The sequence below is a fragment of the Rattus norvegicus genome, chromosome 10 (genome assembly GCF_021556685.1).
Source record: "Rattus norvegicus strain SHRSP/BbbUtx chromosome 10, alternate assembly SHRSP_T2T, whole genome shotgun sequence".
Classification (NCBI taxonomy): Eukaryota; Metazoa; Chordata; class Mammalia; order Rodentia; family Muridae; genus Rattus; species Rattus norvegicus.
The window spans coordinates 10,964,819-10,985,121 of record NC_141543.1 but is presented as its reverse complement, the minus strand read 5'-3'; the positions used below and the strand labels follow the sequence as shown (position 1 = coordinate 10,985,121).

At 48.6% G+C, this 20,303-nt stretch overlaps 1 protein-coding gene across 26 annotated transcripts in view; it reads left to right on the top strand.

Annotated features, from left to right (window-relative positions):
* The window catches only part of Clec16a (C-type lectin domain containing 16A), a 195,747-nt gene that overhangs the window by 113,941 nt on the left and 61,503 nt on the right, over positions 1 to 20,303 (top strand). For 4 of the 26 annotated variants that reach the window (XM_087570124.1, XM_087570122.1, XM_087570121.1 and 1 more), the window contains one exon: positions 3,124 to 3,659. The exons of 19 other annotated variants lie outside the window; for them this stretch is intronic. In XM_087570124.1, coding sequence (XP_087426250.1) covers positions 3,124 to 3,368 — 245 coding nt within the window. In that variant the 3' untranslated portion in view covers positions 3,369 to 3,659. Of the gene's footprint in view, positions 1 to 3,120; positions 3,660 to 20,303 lie in introns of those variants that run through there. 3 more of the 26 variants (XM_087570123.1, XM_087570120.1, XM_087570118.1) reach the window with 1 other exon arrangement.

Sequence of the window (20,303 nt, the reverse complement as noted above, 5' to 3'; positions counted from 1 at the left end):
CTGGGAAGGAGCTCGGTTGGAACAGTGCTTGCCTCGCACCCATGAGATTCTGAGCAGCAGTCCCAGCACCAATGTAAAAACCTAACATCCCAGGTCTGCGGATGGGAGACAGGATAGTGCTTGGGGCTTACTGGTCAGCCAATTTAATCAAACTGGTAAATAGCAAGTTCAGTGAGCGACCTTATCTCAAAAGGTAAGGTAGAAAAGCAATTGAGGAATGTTTCTCTCTGCCTCACAGATTCACATGTGTCTACACACATGCACACAAACCCAGATTCACTTGCTAGTGGCTACTCTATTATGTGGGACAAGGCTAGAGCTCTTGGCAAGAAAACAAGTGCCAGCCTGCCCTCAACACTAGACCAGAATACATTTATGTTTAAAAGCTAAGAGTTAGGGTGGGAAGGAGTGGCAAAGTGTAGCTTGTAGCTCAGTGGTAGAATGCGTGCATACACTGTGCATACAGTGATAGAATGTGTGAGTCCTGGCTCAGCCTCTAGCACCAAAACAAATGGAGAAGTACTTGGGAATTAAAAGTGAGACTCAATGAGGTCCAGTCCCAGTAAGTGCGTTGCTGAACTTGGAATGAGGTGTGTGCAAGGGCAGCCAGGGACTTCGGGGATAGGGATGGGTAGGCCCACTTCTGCACCATCTCCCTATAGCCACTTCTCCCTATAGACAGAAAGAGGGGCTTTCTCCACACACCAGAGTCAGTCATGGCCAGAGTAGCAGTCTCTCCTGTCACAGCTATAAAAACCCAGGTGGCATATTGGTGAGTCCATATTCTAGGATAGCTTTTGGTTGTGGGTAGGCAGGATTATATTGAGCACTGCAGAGTGTCACAGGCAGACAGGTTGCTACTTATCCACGAGTCCCCTCCTGGTTAGAGACACTCGGGGACAGCCAGGCTGGAGCTTCTTCCTTCAGCAGCACACTTCACTGGGGCACCCGACCCGGTCCCTGTGAGAGCAAGCCCCTGTCAGAGGCTCAGGTGGTCAGTACATGAAGAGGGCAGTGAGAGTCGCCCTTCACCCACAGCACAGCTGATCCCAGGCCTCCCATCCCATCCCTGCCATTGTCCACTCTGGAGCATCCTCCCCAACACAAGTAGCTAAATGTCTTCTTAAAATGGGACTGCAGCCCTAGAGTAACCAGCCTATCCCCGTCCTTTCTCCTGAGCGCACCAACTACTCCTCCCAGGTTCCTGCCTGCCAGAGAGAGAGAGAGGGAGAGAGGGAGAGAGGGAGAGAGGGAGAGAGAGAGAGAGAGAGAGAGAGAGAGAGAGAGAGAGAGAGAGAGAGAGCACAAATTGTCAGGGCTGCCTTGTGGAGAGAGGATGGTGGGGACCAGGCACACAGCCCTGCCTCTTTGGCAATCACTGCCAACCTCAAACCTCCCTTGCTGTTGACCTGCACTTGTTAGTAAGGTAAAGGCCTACGCCGGCTGAGGGATCTGTGCAGAACTGACTCCCTGACCTCCAACTCTGGATAGGCAGGTCATTTCCCAGCAAGGCCTTTTCTGATTACACTCTAGTTCTCAGCATCCTCAGATGCATACACTTCTCTATTTTGCAGTCCTTATTTGGGTTACATAGGTGCTGACATACTTGGAGGCAGAAACCCTGACTCTTGTCCACAGCTGAATCCCTGCCAGTAGAGTGGGTAAATGAATAAAAATGAGAGAGGTCTGAGGCTGTAAAGTGAGACAACAGTCTTATTTCAGAAAAGGGACCCTAAGGACATGCCTGGGGACCTGGCCATTCTGACCCACATCTGACATAATAGCCACTTGGGCTGGCCTTGTTCTTCACTGAGCTCTTGGAATGACTCCAAGAATGGAGTTGAGGGCCCACATTACTCTTGTTCACTCACTGGCTGTGTGAGTCATCTCTGCAGTCACAGCAGGCAGTCTGCAACACTAAGGTCAGCCCTAGCTGCAGAACAGTGGCGTGGAGTAAATCACCCGCCCTCACCTGGTGCCTTCATTCCTTCAGCAAGTGTGCCCTCAGCTGGTACCCCAGTATATGCTGCTGAGGAAGAAATGGCTGAGCTGAGTCACAGTTACCTAACCGGGAGGAAAATTAATGCATTGTTATCAATCTGAAGGCAGAAAAGGCCCACAGCCAGATGCTGTGCATCTTCCAGAGTAAGTCATGATTCTGTTTGGGGGCCTCCCCTTGGCCTTGTGCATAAATCAGCAGGCTTCTTGCAGGGAGAGTAGGGGCCTTTGTCAGGGCTTGGGGAAGGAGCCAGCACCCAGACTCTACTTCCACAAAGGTCTGCCACCCTCTAAAGGACTGTACTAGATTTCTCAGACACCCTTCTCATCCAGGAACCATCTAGAAGTGGTGCCACAAACCATCTCCCAGGAGGATGATGAAAGGGGCTTTTAAAGCCAGAATGCAGAGTAGACTATGGCAGCCCCATTTTCTCTCCATGGGCCTTAATTGAATGACCAGGAAGATAGACACATCTGTGGCTTATCTAAACCAAGGTGGGATGGTTTTCCCGAGAACAAAGGAAGAAGCTAGGCTCAGGTAGGAGACACATCCTAGAAATCACAGACATCCCCAGCCAGCTCCTGGTCTTTCCAGTCACCCTGCCTCTCAGCCACCCTCATCTTTTTCAACAAGTGTGCAGTAACATAATAAAATGCCACCATACAGCAGAAAAACCTGTGAGGATTGGCAGCTGAGGCCTAGGGGATGGGGAGTATTTGGAGCAGTGTCACATTTGATAAGCACTTACTTGGAAGGGGTAGTCTACAGCCAAGAGCAGCTTCATTTGTTGGGTCAGAAGTTGCCTTGTCGGGGGCTGGAGAGATGGCTCAGTGGTTAAGAGCACTGACTGCTCTTCCAGAGGTCCTGAGTTCAATCCCCAGCAACCACATGGTGGCTCACAACCATCTGTAATGGGATCTGATGCCCTCTTCTGGTGTGTCTGAATTTACAGTGTACTCATATACATAAAATAAATAAATATATCTTTAAAAAAAAAAAAGTTGCCTTGTCACAAGGTGTATGGGACTCTGCTCTCAAGTGCCTTATGCCATGCTTGTGGGATCAGGCTAGGTCTGGCTCTCATGCCTGTTAGACCTTAAACTCTCCATGGCTTCACCCAGCAGATCTACTTCCTGCTTTCTATCATGTCCCGCATGCCAAGAAGGAACTTTGCCTATCCTGTCACTCAAGAATGTATCTGGAGAAGGCTCTCCTGCTGTGTCTGTGGCTACAGTGCCTGGCACATGCCCAGTTCCTCGGCCTCTACAGCAGGGAAAAGCAGAGAAGCTGGGCAGTGGACTTCAACTCTTGGTGCTTCGACTCCAGGACACATTTGCTGTCCCCGTCCCAGTGGCTTTACCACCTGTGAGACCTGGGCAAGTGCCTGGGTGGTGATTCTGAGCCTGTCTTCCAGGAGCCTCTTAGCTCTGCAGCCAGCCCCACCCCAAAGCATGAAGAAATCCAAGGAGCAGAGTTAAAAGGAAGGAGAGAATGCAGCAACGTGTGTCCTTGACTGGGTCAGGGCATCTCACAAATCCTGGCCAGGCCTGTTTGACTAGGGCAGAGGTTGATTTGCAAATGCTTTGTGTCCCTAAACCATCGCTGCTGCTGAGCATCAGAGGCAGAGCTCATAAATAAATAATTCTTGAGTTTTGGGATTGCTGGTCTCCCTGTCTCTACCTCACAGTTCCAGAAAAGTGAGAAGCTGCAGAAGCAGGGGCGTGGACTATAGACTATAGAGTCAGGTGGGGCGTGGAGCTCGCCCAGGGTGTTAGGTGTGGCACCACGGCAAGTAGCCTGCTGTATCTCAAGCTTCCAGTCCTCAGGAAGCAGGGAGCACCGTAAGTAACAGTTGCTTCCCGGGGAGCCTGTGAGGCTAGGCAGAGTGATAAAGTGAGACCCAAGGCAGAAAGTACAACACGAGGTATGGAGCGTGAGTTACTGCTGTTGCAGGGTTAGGATTGCCTTTGGGGATACTTACACCCCAGAAGCTTTGATGGCCTTTGGTTCTGGGATGTCCACATAAGCTCCAAAGCCAAGGACAAGGCCTGAAGAGCAGCCCCTTGTGCATGCTTAGATAGGATAAGCGCTTTCCACAACACAGGCAAGTGACCTAAGCTACTGTGGTGCTTTCTGCTAACTAGAGCATCATTGTGAAGATCCACCGAGACAGCCCATGGCCTGAGTTCCCCCACTGTAGTACAGACCTGGGATGTGAACTCATAGGTAGTTTCTCTTTAAAGACAGTGATCATGTGAAGGGAGGTCCAGTGGTGGTGGCTAGAGGCAGGCCTTCTCACTCACTATCCAGAAGAGGTCGTCCAGGCTCTGCCTTTTCCTGACTCACAGATTTCACACACCTGGGTACCAGGGAGCTCCACAAGAGACCTTAGAAACCAGCCTTTGATGTGTCAGTCATGTTTAATAGTTTTCCTCTTCCCTCAGGACAAGATAAGCAGGTTAGCCCATTCTAAACTATGCCCTTGACATTGTAGGATCCACAGCTCATAAAATCTGAGGTCACTCACAGTTGTGCCACCTTGCACCAGCATTGGTGCCAGGGGCACTCGAGGTGTGTGTACACACTAGGCCATCTCAGGGCCTGCCAGCCCACAGGGCCCAGCTGGAAGTCTTATCACCTGGCAGGAGGATGTTGAGATGGTCTTAAGAACATTTAATATTCAGTATTGTCACTTTGTTTTATGAAATGAGTTGATTCTTGTGGCCTGTAGATTTAAGTATGAACAGACTTGGCTTAGTGGGCCATGCATCTAGCAGATCCATTGTTTAAGCCCCATGTATGAGTAGTAGTAGGATTCACCCCACATGGTTTTGGACCAAGTAAGAAAGTTCTGTATTGTAGGGAAGAGTTGTGCATGCCTTTCATCTCAGCATTTAGGAGGCAGAGGCAAGTGGATCTCGGAGTTTAAGGCCAGCCTGGTGTACATAGGGAGTTCCAAGACAACAAGAGCTACACAGTGAGACCCTGTCTTGGAGGGAAAAAAGTTCTACACTTGTCCCATCAATGCTTGGCCCTGGGAGGCAGGAACCAGATAGAAACAAATATCACCATCCCATCCCTGCGGTGGAAGACTGAAAAAGCCAACTTCTCACTTATCTGTAACCAGATGACAGAGTCTGCTCTTGTTAACAAGCTTCCCTTTTGGTATGGGTACACTGAAGTTTAAGTCATATATGAGGTAAGAGTGCTATTGCTACTCGAAGTAGATGGTAGGAAAAGCTGAACAAGAATCATCCAAGAAGCTGGTCAGACAGAGCTCAATTCACTGAGGGAACCTTTGGGGAGACCCTGGTGACCTTTCAAGCCTTGAGCCCTTCTAGAACAGCCTGTGAGATTTTTCCTCCCAGCTCTGTGCTGTCTGCCATCGAAGGGAAGGAATCCCAATTGTGTAGCACATGGGCACTGTCCTGCTTTAAGTTTCAGACCAAAGGCACCATCTCTCAGAACCCTCCTGTACTTGAGAAGCAGCCAGTGGGTTAAACTAGGAGATCCAAGCTCTGAGAGGTTGCATGCACAGCTCAAAGGCACACAGCTAAAACAGGCAGAAGCTGGCAGAGAGCTCAAGATAACCTAGTTCCCCAATACCCCTGCCCTCCTTAGGACAAGACTGCGCTAGGTGCATCAGTCACCCCTTGGCCAGAAATGAAAGCCAGAGGGTTTCTGCTTCAGTACACAGGCCAATGTTCTGGGTCCAGACTCTAGCACCCACTTGTAGCTAAAGGGAGTGGCTTTCTGTTATGGAGGAGACACAGAACGCCTCTGCACCCAGAGAGTGCTGCCTGGAGAGGACCACAGCTTCTCCACTACACCTGCCCCCTGGAAGGGGGAGACTGAGGGAGCTCAGCATTCCCAGTATAATTGAATTTTTGTGTTCTGTTAGGTGTAGCCTCAGGCCTGAAAGTACCCATAACCCCGAGCCATGAGCCCCTCCACAGTGCCCTTTGGGCTGCTAGTCTGCCCTCTACACCCTGTTCTCAACGAGTAGAAATGACCCAGATCAATACTCACTGATGGTGGTTGGAAAACTGGCCCACTCCTAACACCATCTCTGCCCTTGTGTACACTAGAGTAGAAGCCGGTCCTGGTCCTGTGAGGTGGAACACTGTCCCATGGCTTCTCTTTGCTGTGTATATGTTTGGCTAGCAGATAAGAGTTGAACGTATTTGCTTTGTAGAAGACTAAAATTACGCACAGTCTGGTAAAAGGTGAATGTCCTCTTCCTTCCATGCCCAGTGCCTCACCAGGCTATCCTGGGGCATGCAGCCCGTGAGTCCCTGCCCCTTGTACCCGACACACTCACACCTGTCTATCTTCCCACAGAGGCCTGGCCTGCTTGTTGTCACCATTGTCACCCCAGCCCTGACATGGTCTTATTCTTATCTGCTACTCAGTAAATATTGGCCTGCTGACTGCTGCCATTTTTACACAGTTGGGACTGTATGCATCTTGTTCTGCAGTCTGGTCTGGCCCTTTGAAGTGGGCTTTCCTGTGTTGAGAACATAGGTGGGGCATATTGCACTTGACTGCATTCAGTGGAAGTGCCCGAGTCAGATGTCCAGTGTGCCAGTACCGTGGCCACGGGTGCTGTACTGTGTCTGCTCACTCTGCCTCCGAGAACCTGGAGTGTGAGCCCCGTTAGCAGTTCTCTTCCAGCATGGTGCTTTAGTGGGAGGGCCGAGTTAGAGCTAGGGGCCCTGATGATAGCGTGTATCATGGAAAACAGTGGCCATCTTTGTCACCTGTGTGACAGAAAAACAGCCCCCATCTAAATTTCCTCAACTTGAAGCCCTTGTTACTGGTCAGGAGCAGCCAGGGTGAATCTATCTTGCACAGCCCAGGTGGCCTGGAAAAGGCTCCTAATCCAGAGAATGGAATTGGTTAGTAGGCCAAGACTACTGTCAAGGGGCCTGATTCAGTCTGCCTCACTTCTGCCAGGTTCCCCTCCAAGCCAGTCAGCCCATCAAAGAGGTGCCAGGAAAGACTTCCTGCAGTTGGAATTTCTGTATCCATCACTCATGTGTCCAGGCCACACATCTGCAGTAACTCAGACGCAGCCATCCTTCACGCTCAGAATGGCTGTTTAGACATTCCCAGCCCTCCACCCTGTCAGTGTTTATTTTAAAATCATCCAGAAACATGCTTGCAACGTTAGTTAGCTCTCTGCCAAACGCTCCATTGCATCAGATAGTACTTCATGTGCATGAACCCAGTTCCTCAGAAGAGTCACTTGAGGAGGACCTGCCTCAGAGGACTATGCTTCAAAGCCCTCTGAAAGTCGTGGCTCAGGGAGGGTTAGGGAACAGTTCATTGCTTGCTGTGTTTGTGGGTTCTCTGAATCAGCCTCAGGGGCCACTCAGAGAAGCAATGACAGGCAGACAAACCACTATCTTCTGTGACAAACGTGATGTTGACAGGCACAGGTACTGCCATGGAGCTCCGTCTCCATGGTGGACCATTTATTGCTCCGTGTCTTCCAGTAATCCCTCTCCCCCAACCCCTGGAGAAACTGCAGCCCTGGTGCAATGTGCTTTTAAAGCACCCCACCTCCTCTCTCTGTAAAGACCTGAGGCAAGCAGTTTTCCCCTCTGTTTATATCTACCCCACACACACTGTGAGCTGCTTCTATTAAAAGCAGTCAGAGATTGATAACGGGTGTTGAGAAGGATGTCACTTATTTCACAGGCTGAAGGGGAAGTTGCTGTGGCTTTCAGTAAAAGCTCACAGACTTAGGCAGTGGCAGCATGCTGACCACTGGGGGGCAGTGGAGCTGTGTGCCCCCAGCAGCTTCCTTCACTCACTCTCCCTGAGTCTTAGGACTCCCCACCTTAAAAGACAGGGAAGGGCACTGGGAAGGAGGCAGATAGACGGGTAGAGATGAGGGTTCTCTCTGTAATGTGACCACTAGCTCAAGGATGTGGGAACACATCCTTAACCTGACCTTAGTTAGGGTCCCCTCCATTGGCAAATGGGAAAGCTTCGCGCACTATAGCACTATGGCTGAGGCACAGCAGGCCTCTGAGAGGTGTTGTCAGCCGAGAGTGGATGGAGGTCTGAGTTCTCCTTCCGAATCACCCCACTTTTCTTTACAGGCCAGGGGTGCTCACTAACTGAGCTGGGCAGAGGTCTCCAACACCAGCTACCATGGGTTTATTTCAGCTTGGGCTTCCCTACTAGCTGGCACTCCCTCTCTCAGGGTCTGCTGGGGCCTAACAAACAGGAGCTCTCCATTCCAAATCCAGGGAACATCAGCTCTTTGAAAGCATGTTCCTCCCACGCCCTGGCGTGCAGGCATCCCAAGGTTCTCCTCAAGTCATCCTGTGAATGCAGACTTGAGCATAGTTGACTTAGTTCCTGTCCCCAAACCCTTCATGCTCTCCCTCCTGCCTTCTCTCTTGGTCCTCAGCATCACAGTGAGAATAGGAGCTTGGAGCTGGCGTTCTTAGAGTATGAATACCAAGGCTCTGGGTCTCTCTGAAACTCTGTGGGCCTCAGTTGCTTTATCTACAAAACAAGGTGCTTGTAGAAATAAAATTACCTTATGCTAAAGGTCCACAATATAACCCCGGTACATGACGGCTCTCATGCCAACTGCTGTCATCATGGGGTCCTCAAGTTAGCAGGGGAAGAGTAGGGGTATTGGAGGTTGCCCACCTTGCCCTGTCTGCACTGAGGTCCTATGAACCATCTTCAGTTGGGCCTTCCCTTTGGTCCCATCCTTGAGTTCCCTGCCGAGCATCAGTCTCCTTCTCTTCATCCCTTCACAGCCTTTGCCAGCCCAGCAGTGAGGAGAAGAGAACAGAGGGGAGGATGGGATAGGGACCAGGAGTAGGGAGAGACCCCACTTGAGTTGAACCAAGTTACATAGACACACTTGTCTGCTGCCATCTTGTCAGCGAGGCAGGGGACACAGCTCACACAGTAGTGCACCAGCAGCCTGAGGAACTCTGCTCAGGAAAACCAAACCCTTGACTGTGCCATTAAAAACAACTTGAGGGCCAGTGTAAAGTAAAGCAGAGTTATTACGACAAGGGAACGGCATACTTAAATACCATGGAGGAAGGGAGTTTCAGGAAAATCACGGTACATGTCCAGGACATAAGCACAAGCGTTCTGAGAGTCATACTTGGATGTATTTACAATGGGCACAAAAGGACATGGCTTTTTAGGTTACTTATTCAAGGGGTGTAATTTACAACAGTGTTTCAAGAGAAAGCTGAAAAGTAAACCTTTAAAATTATGTAAAGGTCACATACAAGCCAGCCATTGTCTTAGCGTAAAGATTCCTCTGGAAGTGAGATGTGTGAGGGGTTAGCACTGCAAGCACAGTTAAACTAAGGGCACAAGCATCCTGCCGTACGTAAGTGAGCAGAGCTGGGTGTCACGAATGCCCTCCTGGCAGTGTCTTTAGGAAGACAGCACCTTCTCTGTAGGCTTTTGAATGAACTCTGGAGTAGGGGCTCCTTTCCCTTCCCAGTTCCCCTGAATTCCCCATCTTTCTCTACTGCCTCCCCGTGAGCCTGGCTAACATATTCTGGCAGGCTAGAAGGCAGGCCTAGCAACAACAGTGCTTTGGGTGTGGCTCTGTTATCCTTGTTTTGTTTGTTAATTAGTTTGTTTGTTTGTTTACACAAAATACCACTGTGTATCCAGGTTGGCCTTCAATTCTCCGCCTTTTTGCTAGGTAGTGGGTGTGCAGGTCTGCGTGGCTGTGCCGGATTTGCATGTGTACCTACCAGTGTCTTTCTCCCTTGCTTCCTTTTTGTATGTGAACAATGACAAACTCCTTCCCTTCATATCTAAATGTCTTTTGAAATAAAGTGAATTTTGCTTTGAACATAGTGGCTAGGGCAGGGCTACAGGTACATGCCAGGCTAAAGGGAAAGTCAATACTTTTGTGCCAGGGCAGGACACATATCTACACAAAGAGCGAAAAGAACATGGCAGTATAGAGTGGAGACCCTCTAAAGGCAAAAAACCCGGTGCTTCCAGTTGCTCCAGAAAGGCCACTGCCACAGCCAGACTGGGTAATGGGTAAGACTGGAAGCAGTGGCTTGTGGGATACACTTTTTTTTTTTTTTTTTTTTTTTTGCTGGACCTGGATCAGAGACACAGTGCCCCAACCCCAGTAGGGTGCTGGGATCCGACAGTGACGGTGACAGGAGGAGTGGTGAGAGCCTTTGGGTGACAGCTGTTCCCACTGTGCCCCCCTGGGGAATGTGGCAGTTCACTTCTGTGTGTGTAATAGCCTCTGTAGTGAATAGGACTACCCACTGTGGGCAGTCCCCCATCTCGGCTTTTCTGTGGGCCCTTGCTAGCTCTGCAGGGCTTGCAGCCACATCCTATCTTAATGACCCACCTTGCTGTGTCACTTTGGGGTGCCAGAAGATGCAAGCTCGGGCTCAGAGGGAAACAGAAAGGTGGCATGAGTCAGGGGTTCCAGAGGCCAGACCCAGAACCCTCTTACCAGTGGCAGGGAGGCCCAGCCTGTGAAGTTTCCAGGCCTAAAATGTGATTACAGTAAGCAGTCTGGAGGCAGTGTCTGCTCCAGCCCCAGGTGCACAGCTGTGGGAGGAGACAGCTGGGCTCTGTGGCCTAACGGGCCTTTGGCACCAGCTGCTCTGACGGGGGCAGCTGAGAGGCCTAGGAGGCCTCACTCTCTGAAGTAGAGGCCTTGCAGCCTGTCTCGCCCACACCAGGCAGGTTCCTTCTTAAGAACTGACCTCATGTGGCCCTTTTGCATGTGTGTTCTTTAGAAAAGAAACGATTCTATTTTTTTTTCCTTAGGGGCATTGTATGCCTGCTGGGCAGTCTCTTTCCAAACTGTACACACACACACACACACACACACACACACACACACACACACTCACTCACACACACACACCCTACCCCTCTCCTTTCTCTCCTATTTCTGCTATACAGTTAATACTGTAACTCTAATGTGAAAAATAAGCTTTGCATGGTGGCCATGAATTTTACATGAATCACATTGAAATCAATAAAGTCTGTAGAATGAATCAAGTTATCGTTACAAGGAAGAAGTGGGAGCTGACTTAAAGGAGCCATGGCCCTCAAAGTACATAATGGAAAAAGGTGTCCAGCAGTGGCGAGCCTAGCAAAGCATTTAACCTTCAATAGTTCTTGGCTCCCTCAGAACTGGGGATGTCTTTGAAGATATCTACTTTCTTCTGGGGAGGTGTGAGGAAGCAGAAAGTCACATTTTCCATGACTTGTTTCTTCTTTGAACACTTGCTAATCTTTTTGAAATGGCATTCTGTTTCAAGTGTATAGGCTTGGGATCTTTGCTGTAAGTTGCAGGAAAAGGTGGGCGGTAATGTTATGGAAGGTGGAAAGCCTGCCTTTTCTAGGTCATGTTTCAAGTACAGAGAAGTCAGACAGCAAAGGTTACCCAAGAAGAAGGAACAAGAAGCAAGACAGGGCTAGAGCTGGCCTGGCATGCTTGGAGCCCTGGCTCCTCTCAAACCAAGCATGTCAGCAATCCCTGTAAGCCCAGTCCACCGAGAGGTGAGGCAGGAACATCAGTTCAAGGCCGTCTTCTGGGATGCAGGACATTCAAGGGCAGCCTTGGCTCTAGGAGACCCTGTCTCAGAAATGGGGTTGGGGATCAGGCTTTTAAGGCTTTAACCCCAGACTAGCCACATGGCGCATGTCTTGTCTCTAACTCCACCCTAGACTCTCTAATGAGCCCACCTTGGTATTTCTGTCAAGGCCAGCTTGTTCCTCTCAGACAGCCCAGCATAAGCTGTCCGAGGGAGGCAGAGGCTGAACAATTAGCACAGCTTATAGCTCTGTCACAGCTTTCTGAGCAGCTGAAAGAAGAGCTACAAGCAGACCAGTGGTGTGACTGTCACTCCCATGTGTGCTGTGGGAGTCACTCATGCAAATACCGTGCTCATACCTTATCCTCCCGCACCCCTCACCATGATTACAGTTGGCTTGTTTTCTCCCAAACCCCTAGACCAAGAAGCACAGTGTCCTATGGGAGTAATCAGGACCACTGACATTTTTCTAAATGAAAGTATTGATCAGTTCACTATAGAAAAACAAGAAGAGACCAGTATTTTTGAAGATATATATATATATATAGCCATGCTGTGACCTAAAGACTGCCAGCAGCTTGTGTTCCCTGGGTGCTTGCTGTTCTCTAACCTCCAATGGTGCCCTCAGCTCTGTGCACACCCACTCTGACACTGGCCACCTGCCCTGCTGTACTTTACACGGCATGGAACCTGAGACAGGTTTTGTTGGCACATTTATGAAACATTTTGCTTCTGCCAAGTTAAGTCTTCTGTTGACAGGTGATGATGATGACCATGATGATGATAATGATGATGATGATTTTACATTTATGTAAATAGTACTAATGTCCTTTTACAATGATTCAAATCAACTGGAGAGATGGCTCAGGCATTAATAGCATATGCTGCTCTTCCCGAGGACTTGAGTTCAGTTCCCAGCACCCAAATCAGGCTGTTCACAATCACATATAGCTCTGTCTCCAAGGGATCCAACCTTCTGTTGTGTCCTCCATGGGTACCTGCACTCACAATGATGCAAATAAATGGTACGACTATAGCAGTACTGCTTCAATGTGTCTTTTGTTTTCTTTATGGACAGCATCTCACTTTATAGCCCATTCTGGCCTGGAACTCCCCATGAAGCCCAGGCTGGCCTTGAACTCACAGAGTACACCTAAGTACTGAGACATAAAGGTGTATATTACCACACCCAGCATTTATTTGCTTTGTGTATATATGTGTATTCTTGGATGGATGGATGGATGGATGGATGGATGGATGGATGGATGGATGGATTGATGGATGGATGGATGTGCACCATGTGTGCAATGCCTACAGAGGGTGTCAGATCCCTGGAACTAGAGTTACAAGCAATTGTGAGTAATCCGATGTCTGTACTAGGAATCAGACTCGTGCCATCTGACTCTTAATTGCTGAGCTATTGCTTCTGCAGTCCCTTCATTTTTCAAAAACAGACTATAAAGTTAAGGGTGTGGCTCAGTAGTGGAGCTTGCCAGCATTTGGGAGGACTTGGGTTCAGTCCCCTAATAAAAGCAAAGCAAACAAACAAAACTCAGCTCTGTAGTATTCTGATGAGAGGCTCTGGTATGCTTGCCCCTTTATCTGTAAGTTTTCCTCATTGAACTCCCTTCCTGAGCAGGGTCCTCTCTGTGCCCACGGGCAAGTATGTCTCTAGCATGGGATTCTGCAGTGAGCTGAGGGGTCAAGAACAAGCAGCTGGAAGGTTTTCCTTACTGTGGGCAGTGACTGTTCCCAGTAGCTGGGAGTCACTCATCTGTGACAGATTCCACATGATCTCTCCCTCTGTTCTGAGGGCCTCTGTAAGTGCCTTTTAATATTTCCATTGTGTGTATTGACCTTTCATTTTAATTTGATGTATCCGAAATATTTTTAAAGGCCTAGCTTAATTAATTTCTTTCCCTGACTTGTTATTTTATATCCTCCTTTACCTAAAGCATTAATGCCAAAGAGGCGCTGACTTGTAGGACTAAATTCAGGACTGTTATAATTAACTTCCAGGATGAGGTCCAGCAGGCCCAGCATGGGGCACTACTTCCCTGTTTACTCACTGGTGTTGTCAGTGAACTCCTCCAAAGTCACATTCTGGCTGTTCTGTGTCCTAGGACAAGAGAGAGAAACAGATCCTGTTACTAAAACTTAAATTAGTGAAAATGCAGAATTAAAATTCTGTTCCTCAGTTGTGTTAGCCACATTCAAGTCCTTATATAGTCATTTGTGGCTACCCAATAGTGGGAAAGCAGTTCTTAGTTTTCGCATACACTTTATCTAGAGTGTGTATGAGTGCATGTATGCATGCAGTGTGTGTGTGTGTGTGTGTGTGTGTGTAGCTCTGATGACAACTTGTGAGAACCAGTTCCTTCTTAGGTTGTCAGGCTAGGCAGCAAGCATCCTTACCTACTGAACCATCTTGCTGGCCCTTGGAAGTGCATTTTAAACGTAATGTAAATTCGTTTCAATTGAAAAAGCCACACAGACTAGGACCTTTCAGACTAGTCAGCACAGTTGTTGGGCATTTCTGTCTGCACAGAAAGCCTAAAAACAAGTTTTGACTGGGAAAACACCTGGTTGGGAACACAGGACCAAGAGACACATGGTTGGGAATCAGGCTGGATCCCAGCTCCTACTTCAATGAAGGGTGAGCCCTGTGTCCGCCCCTGGCACCAGGACAAGGATGGACCCATTGTGAGTGGGTGAAGTGACAGCTGCAGAGCTGTCCACTGGGCATTGGCCTTCTGCCAAGTTATTCCTCCCTGTGCCTGAGTGCTAGGTGGCCGGTAAGGGCCCAGAGCTGCACTCTGTTTAAGCCTCCAGCCTGTGGCAGGAAGCCCAGACCTTGGAGACTTGATTCTTATGTAGCCTAGGGTTCAATTAGGGAGGACTTCCCTAAGCTAAGCTAACAGATCCTGCGCCCCTGCCAAGCGTACCCCTTCCCAGGGGTCCGTCACTGTCTAGCTTAGATTGACTGACTGGGGATTACTTGACTGGCTCTTTTCATCGCCTAACATATCCAAGTGTGTGACATCCTAACTCCATATGCCTGCTTCTAGGCAGCAAGCTGGAAAATCTCTCAGGGACAGCTGTGGGGTGAGGCTCAGGGCCATTGCCAACATGGAGGCCAAGCTTGTAATCCATTATTCCTTCCCACTGTCGTGCTCAGATTTTTTGCTTATCTTTAGCCTATCTTTTCTCTCCCTAGTGGATATTTCCACTGCCAAGAACTTAGCAAAAGTAAGATTCATGCAGCCTGGCCAAATCGACATGACCCAGCTCTTCCTTTGTGAGCAGCTGATCTTAGTACAGTCCCATGTCCTTTTCCAGGCTCTTCCAGAGTCTACTGTCTCAGTGTGACCCACACAGTCTTTCAGGCTCAAGGTTTGACAGTTTGATTAGGTATATGTGGAGGAGCTTGACCTCAACTCACTTTCCAGCTGGGGTCCTGGAGCCGTGCCTTCTGAAAGGTCCGGGTGTCAGCAGCTGCCTGAGCGGCTGGGCGGGCCTGTCACTGCTCTGCTGTCTCCTACAGGAGGTTCAGATGACTGCACTCCTGCTTCAGATGCTTAGCGCAGAGCCAGGGCCTGTTAAACACCCTTATGCCCATAGCATTCGAAATGAATGGCTCTACCTCTGCAGATGAAGAGGACTTTTGGAAGAGGTCTATTTGAGGGGTTAGCAGGGGCCTTTTAAAGAATCTAAGCAGGCTAAGCCAAGTGCTATGTCTCGTTCTGTTTACCCTGATTTACTCCACTCCCTGCTGTGTGGACCGTCTGTTCCCAGCAGACAGTGGGCTCGAGAGGGCAGGAATTCATTTTAACACTGCACCCCCAATGCCAGGTCCATAGCAGACAATCAGTAAATATTTGATTGATCAACTGGTTGATTGATTGATTGACTGATTGAAAGTAGAATGGGTGAGAAATCCTGGGTTTTTTTTTAGTTGTTTTTTCTCTTTTTTAACCTTAAGTAAACCTCTTTTTCACATGTGAGTTCTAGTCTGGGTCTTAATTAAAAACTTCAGTTCAAGGCCAGAAGGCCTAAATGCCTGTAGGTCCTGTAATGACGTTTCCTAGTCTCTACTTCCTGGGCATCTGCATGTGTGCTGGAGAGGACACCCATGGAGGAAGGTGCTCTCCTCCCGCCTTAAGTCTTTTGTTGTTCACCACTGGGTACCATCCACCAGATGAGCTGGCCTGGGATCTTCCAGGGATTCTCTGTGTAGGAGTAGCAGGATTACAGACATAGGCTACAGCATCTGATGTTTATACTTGCATGGCAAGTGCCTTTCCCACTCACTAAGCCCTATCTTTTGTTTTCTTTTTGGTGTTTCAAAATAGGGTTTCTCTGTTCTCTGTATAGCCCTGGCTTTCCCAGAACTCAATCTGTAAACCAGGCTAGCTTTGAACTCACAGAGATCTCTGCCTCTGCCTCTTAAGTGCAGAAATTAAAGGCATCCCCCACCTCTAAGCTGTACTTGCTTCTAACGTGTATTTGTCTACATATGTAAGAGAGAGAAGTATGAGAGTCAAGGGGCAACAATTTAAAACCGGTTCTCACCAGTTCTCAGCTCCAGCACGTTGAGATAGCCTCTCTTGTTTACTGCCACTACAGTGGACTCTGGCACACTCTCCTGCCCCTGCCTCCCACCTCCCTCTAGGTGTCCTGGGGCTACAGAAGCGTGCCACCATGTCTTGCTTTCTGTATAGGTTCCTGAGGTTGGACTCAGGTTATCAGGGTCTCACAGCAAACACTTTGAACCATTTTCTTATCCCCTATTTATCTAGTTATATTTGAGACGTGGTCTTGCTAGGTAGTCCAGGGTGGCCTCCAACTTTCAGTCCTCCTGCCTCAGTCTCCTGAATGTTGGGATTACATGTCTGTGTCCCCAATTCAGCTAAGAGACAAGTCTACCAAATGGCTAAGTAAAATAAATGAATGAACAAAGTTCCCTTTCTTGTTCAATTCTTTTTTTAAAGTATATTTATCTTTATGTTATGTGTGTAGGTGTTTCCCATGAATATACATCTACACATCATATGTGTGCCTTGGCTGTGGAAGCCAGAAGAGGGTACTGCCTCCCCTGGAATGGAGTTACAGATAATTATTAGCCACCACATGGGTGCTGGGAAGTGAACCTGGGTCCTCCGTGCTCTTAGCTGCTCCAGCCCAGCGAGTTCATTTTTAAAAGAAGGACAAAATAGTTGAGTGTGTCCGTGTTGATTATGTTGATTATGTCGCTGGCCAGGTTTAATGATTGACAGGTCATGTGACTGGGTATAGTATTGTACTGAGGAATGCTGATTGGGTTGGGTTTATATTAACCATACCAGTCTGTATCACATACTTTGAAAGTGCCGCTCTGGTGCCAGAAACTTACTGGTAGTCATTGTGAACACCAGCAAATGAAAATACAAAGCAGGAAATTTGGTTTGTGGAGTCTATAGCTTTTGTTTAAGTCCAAAGGTGTGGCCTATCTCCACCAGAGGTCTCCCATATTTTACTGTTAATGTTTGAAGTATGCTGAATTCCCACAAGCTAATTAAAAAGCAGCCTGCTATGCCGGTAAGCATTCAGTCTGAGAACTAATTTCTGCCAAACAGCCATAAATGTGTCCCCTGGTATGAAATTTAGACGTTCTTTCCCATCAGAAAATAGGCATGTGGTTTAGTCTAAACCTCTTAATTTGAGAAACAGGGAGACTAACCGAAGCCCACCTAGAGAGGTCGTGAAGCCCACCTAGAGAGGCCGTGCCTTGATGGACGCTGCAGAGCCTCAGAGGCAGCACACTGGGCTGCTGGCCCAGACCCCTCTGTAGTCCCTTGCCAGACCTTCACGTTCCTGCTGGCTAAGTTCACTGTGAGCCCCTGTGCCAGGCCCTGTCTAATTCCTTCTGTACTTCCCTGAGACCCCATTGCAGTTCACAGGCAGAACCTATGACTGTGTCTCCATCCATTCCACAAACCCTTTTCCTGTGTAATATCTGCAAGAGGAAATTCGAGAAAGACTGTCTTCAAGAACCTTCCACCCAGGACAAAAGGAAGGTGTGTCTCCATGTGTGCCTTTAGGAATCTGAGGCTCAGACAGGTTACCCAGAGCTAGGAAGCACCTTCCTCATCTAGAAAATGGAGAGTGGACAGACCCTGACCACATCCTTAGGAAGGCTCAGAGCTGAGATCTCAGTCAAAGCCCTGTGAAAGGCTGTTGGATCACCAAGCGTGACAGCACAGCTCGGGCATTCAGATCTTTTCTTGGAAATCTGCAGTCTTCTCTTCACTACAGAGTTAGGTAACTTTATTTACTCATGCTAAAAGGGGCTGTTTCAAAGAGGAAATTATGCAATGTGCTATGCAAATATGCCATTGTTAGATCAGAGCAGAAATAAGTGTGGTCAGAACTGGAGAAGAAGATGAGGTCTGTGCCCCTGGTGGCAGGCTGCATGCTACCCGATAAGACATGCCATTTGGACCTCGTTTCTGATCATTGCATTTTCAGCAAGCCTTCTGTGTGTGAAATTGGTGCTGCTCTGGTGGGAAAAACAAGGAATGACAATTGATTCCACGAGCACCCTGCTCTGTTAGACCAGGGCACTTGGCAGTTCAAGGGATACTGCCCTGCCTGAGTTTCTGGAAATGTGGGAAAGAAAACGGTAAAGTTTTCATTCTGTCCTCTTGAAAAAATTCTTTGGCAATTTTCCTTGGGGAAAACAAACACAGATGGGTTTCTCAGGAACTTTGAGAAACCTATTTGCATATTTGAGTAGACAAGGCATGCTAAGAAAAGAGGAAGCCCCGCCTCTGGAGGAAGGTGGAGCTGTGCCAGTCCCAAACCTGGACGCTGGGACAGCTGCCTGACATCCTGCCCCAGCCTTGGGCTCCAGTGTTTCTTCTTTCATTGCTCCTGGGATGTCATAGGTACCCATCCAGGGTAGCTGCCCAGGGAGCAAACAACACATTCCCATTTGTATCTGCAGGCTGTGTGCTCACTCAGTGTTCTCGGTGGCCCTGGAGCACTTGGCATAACAAGTTCCTGGAGTGCTAAGAGGCGCCTCCTACGACTCCTTAGGGCATCAAATGGGTGTTGGTGATATGGGCATGTTATAGTCATCAGGCAAAGTGACATAAAGGCTCTTACAGTAGAGCACTTGCCTAGCATACCTGCAGCCTAAAGTCCATTGCCAGCATTGGGGAAAATGATAGAAGTGCTGGTTAAAAGTGAGCTCTGCTCTTCCAGAGAACCTGAGTTCAACTCCTAGCACCCACTGCTGGCAACTCACAGCTGCCTTTGACTCCAGCTCCAGGGACTGCAACACTTCTGACCTCTCCAGGCAGCTGCACTCATGTATACACACATTCAATTAAATAAATCTTCAAAATAAAGAGGAGAAACATAATTAACAATCATACGGCACAGGCACTGTGTGTTGAGCACCTTCATGGGTCAGACATGCTGCTGTGGCTTGTTTGCAGATTATCTAGGAAGTCGACTTTAATCCAATGGGCCATTTGGAAATCATTCAAGCATGCAACCAAGTTGAACGAAGGCTACAGTGACCAGCACCTATGCACCAACTCCCTGCCACCACTGACGTCCCACCATTCTTTTAACCATCTGTCTCCTTCTTTACTCCCCTTCAGTGCCTGCATCCTAGTTTTATGTATTTGGAGGAACTGGGAATACCATTCACACATGTTAGACAAGCATTCTGCCACTAAACTAAATCCCCAAACAATCCTTGTTTTATAAAACTTATTTCAAAGCAAGTTTGAGACTAACATACTCTTCTCCTTAAATACTCTAGCTTGTATATCATGAAGGGTAGCTCTAAGTAACCGGGCTACCCCAGTTTCATCTGAGGTCAGCAAGATGACGGAGCCTAACACACACCCTCACTCAGGCTGTGGGCCGGAAGGGAGCACACAGGCTTGTGCTTCTGCAGGGCTGTTCTCCCAGGAGACAGAGGAGTGGTCATGTGCCCAGTAACAGAGCTCTCACAACAGTACCTGGGCCAGCTACTCTACTGTGAACAGAAGTGAGTCAGAAGTGAGCCCAAGGCTAGGCGAAGGGTGGTGAGGCAGCTGAAGCAGTAGCAGCAACAGCCCAAGGGGTTGCTATTGAAACCTTGAAGCCAAGCCCAAGCTCAGTTTCCCTTGGTTGACGGTGCTGCTTCGGCACATGGCCCTCTCCCCTTTACAGCCTAAGGCACACTCGCAGCACATGGTCCCCTTACTCACAAAGAGAGGTCTGTAGACCCTTCCCTCCATCACAGAGCAGGGGAGTGACTTGCTGCATGGTTGCCCTGTGCTGGGAAGGAATACTTTAGGGAGCTTCAAAGAAGACAGAGTAATTGATTGCCACTTGCAGCAAATATCCCTTAAGCTGCTGCTGGACTGATGGAGAAATGGTTACTTAATTTTCTTCAAAGGATTGATTAGACTGTCAGGGGAAGTTCTGGGCCTAATTGAATGTGTCCATTCACACCTCACTGCTACCTAACCATCTGGGTGTCAGGAGCTATGCTCTCCCCAAACCTACTGCCAGTGCCCCCAACTCACACAGACACCCTGGTAGCAATCCTTGGGACTTAACAGGTCTAGTTCCTACAAGACTGTCCACTATTGACATACAGACTTGCTGGGACCTTCCATTAGAACCAGCCAGGCTTCCTGTAAGGTACTCACTGACTCCACAGAAACACAGTGGGAGCAACT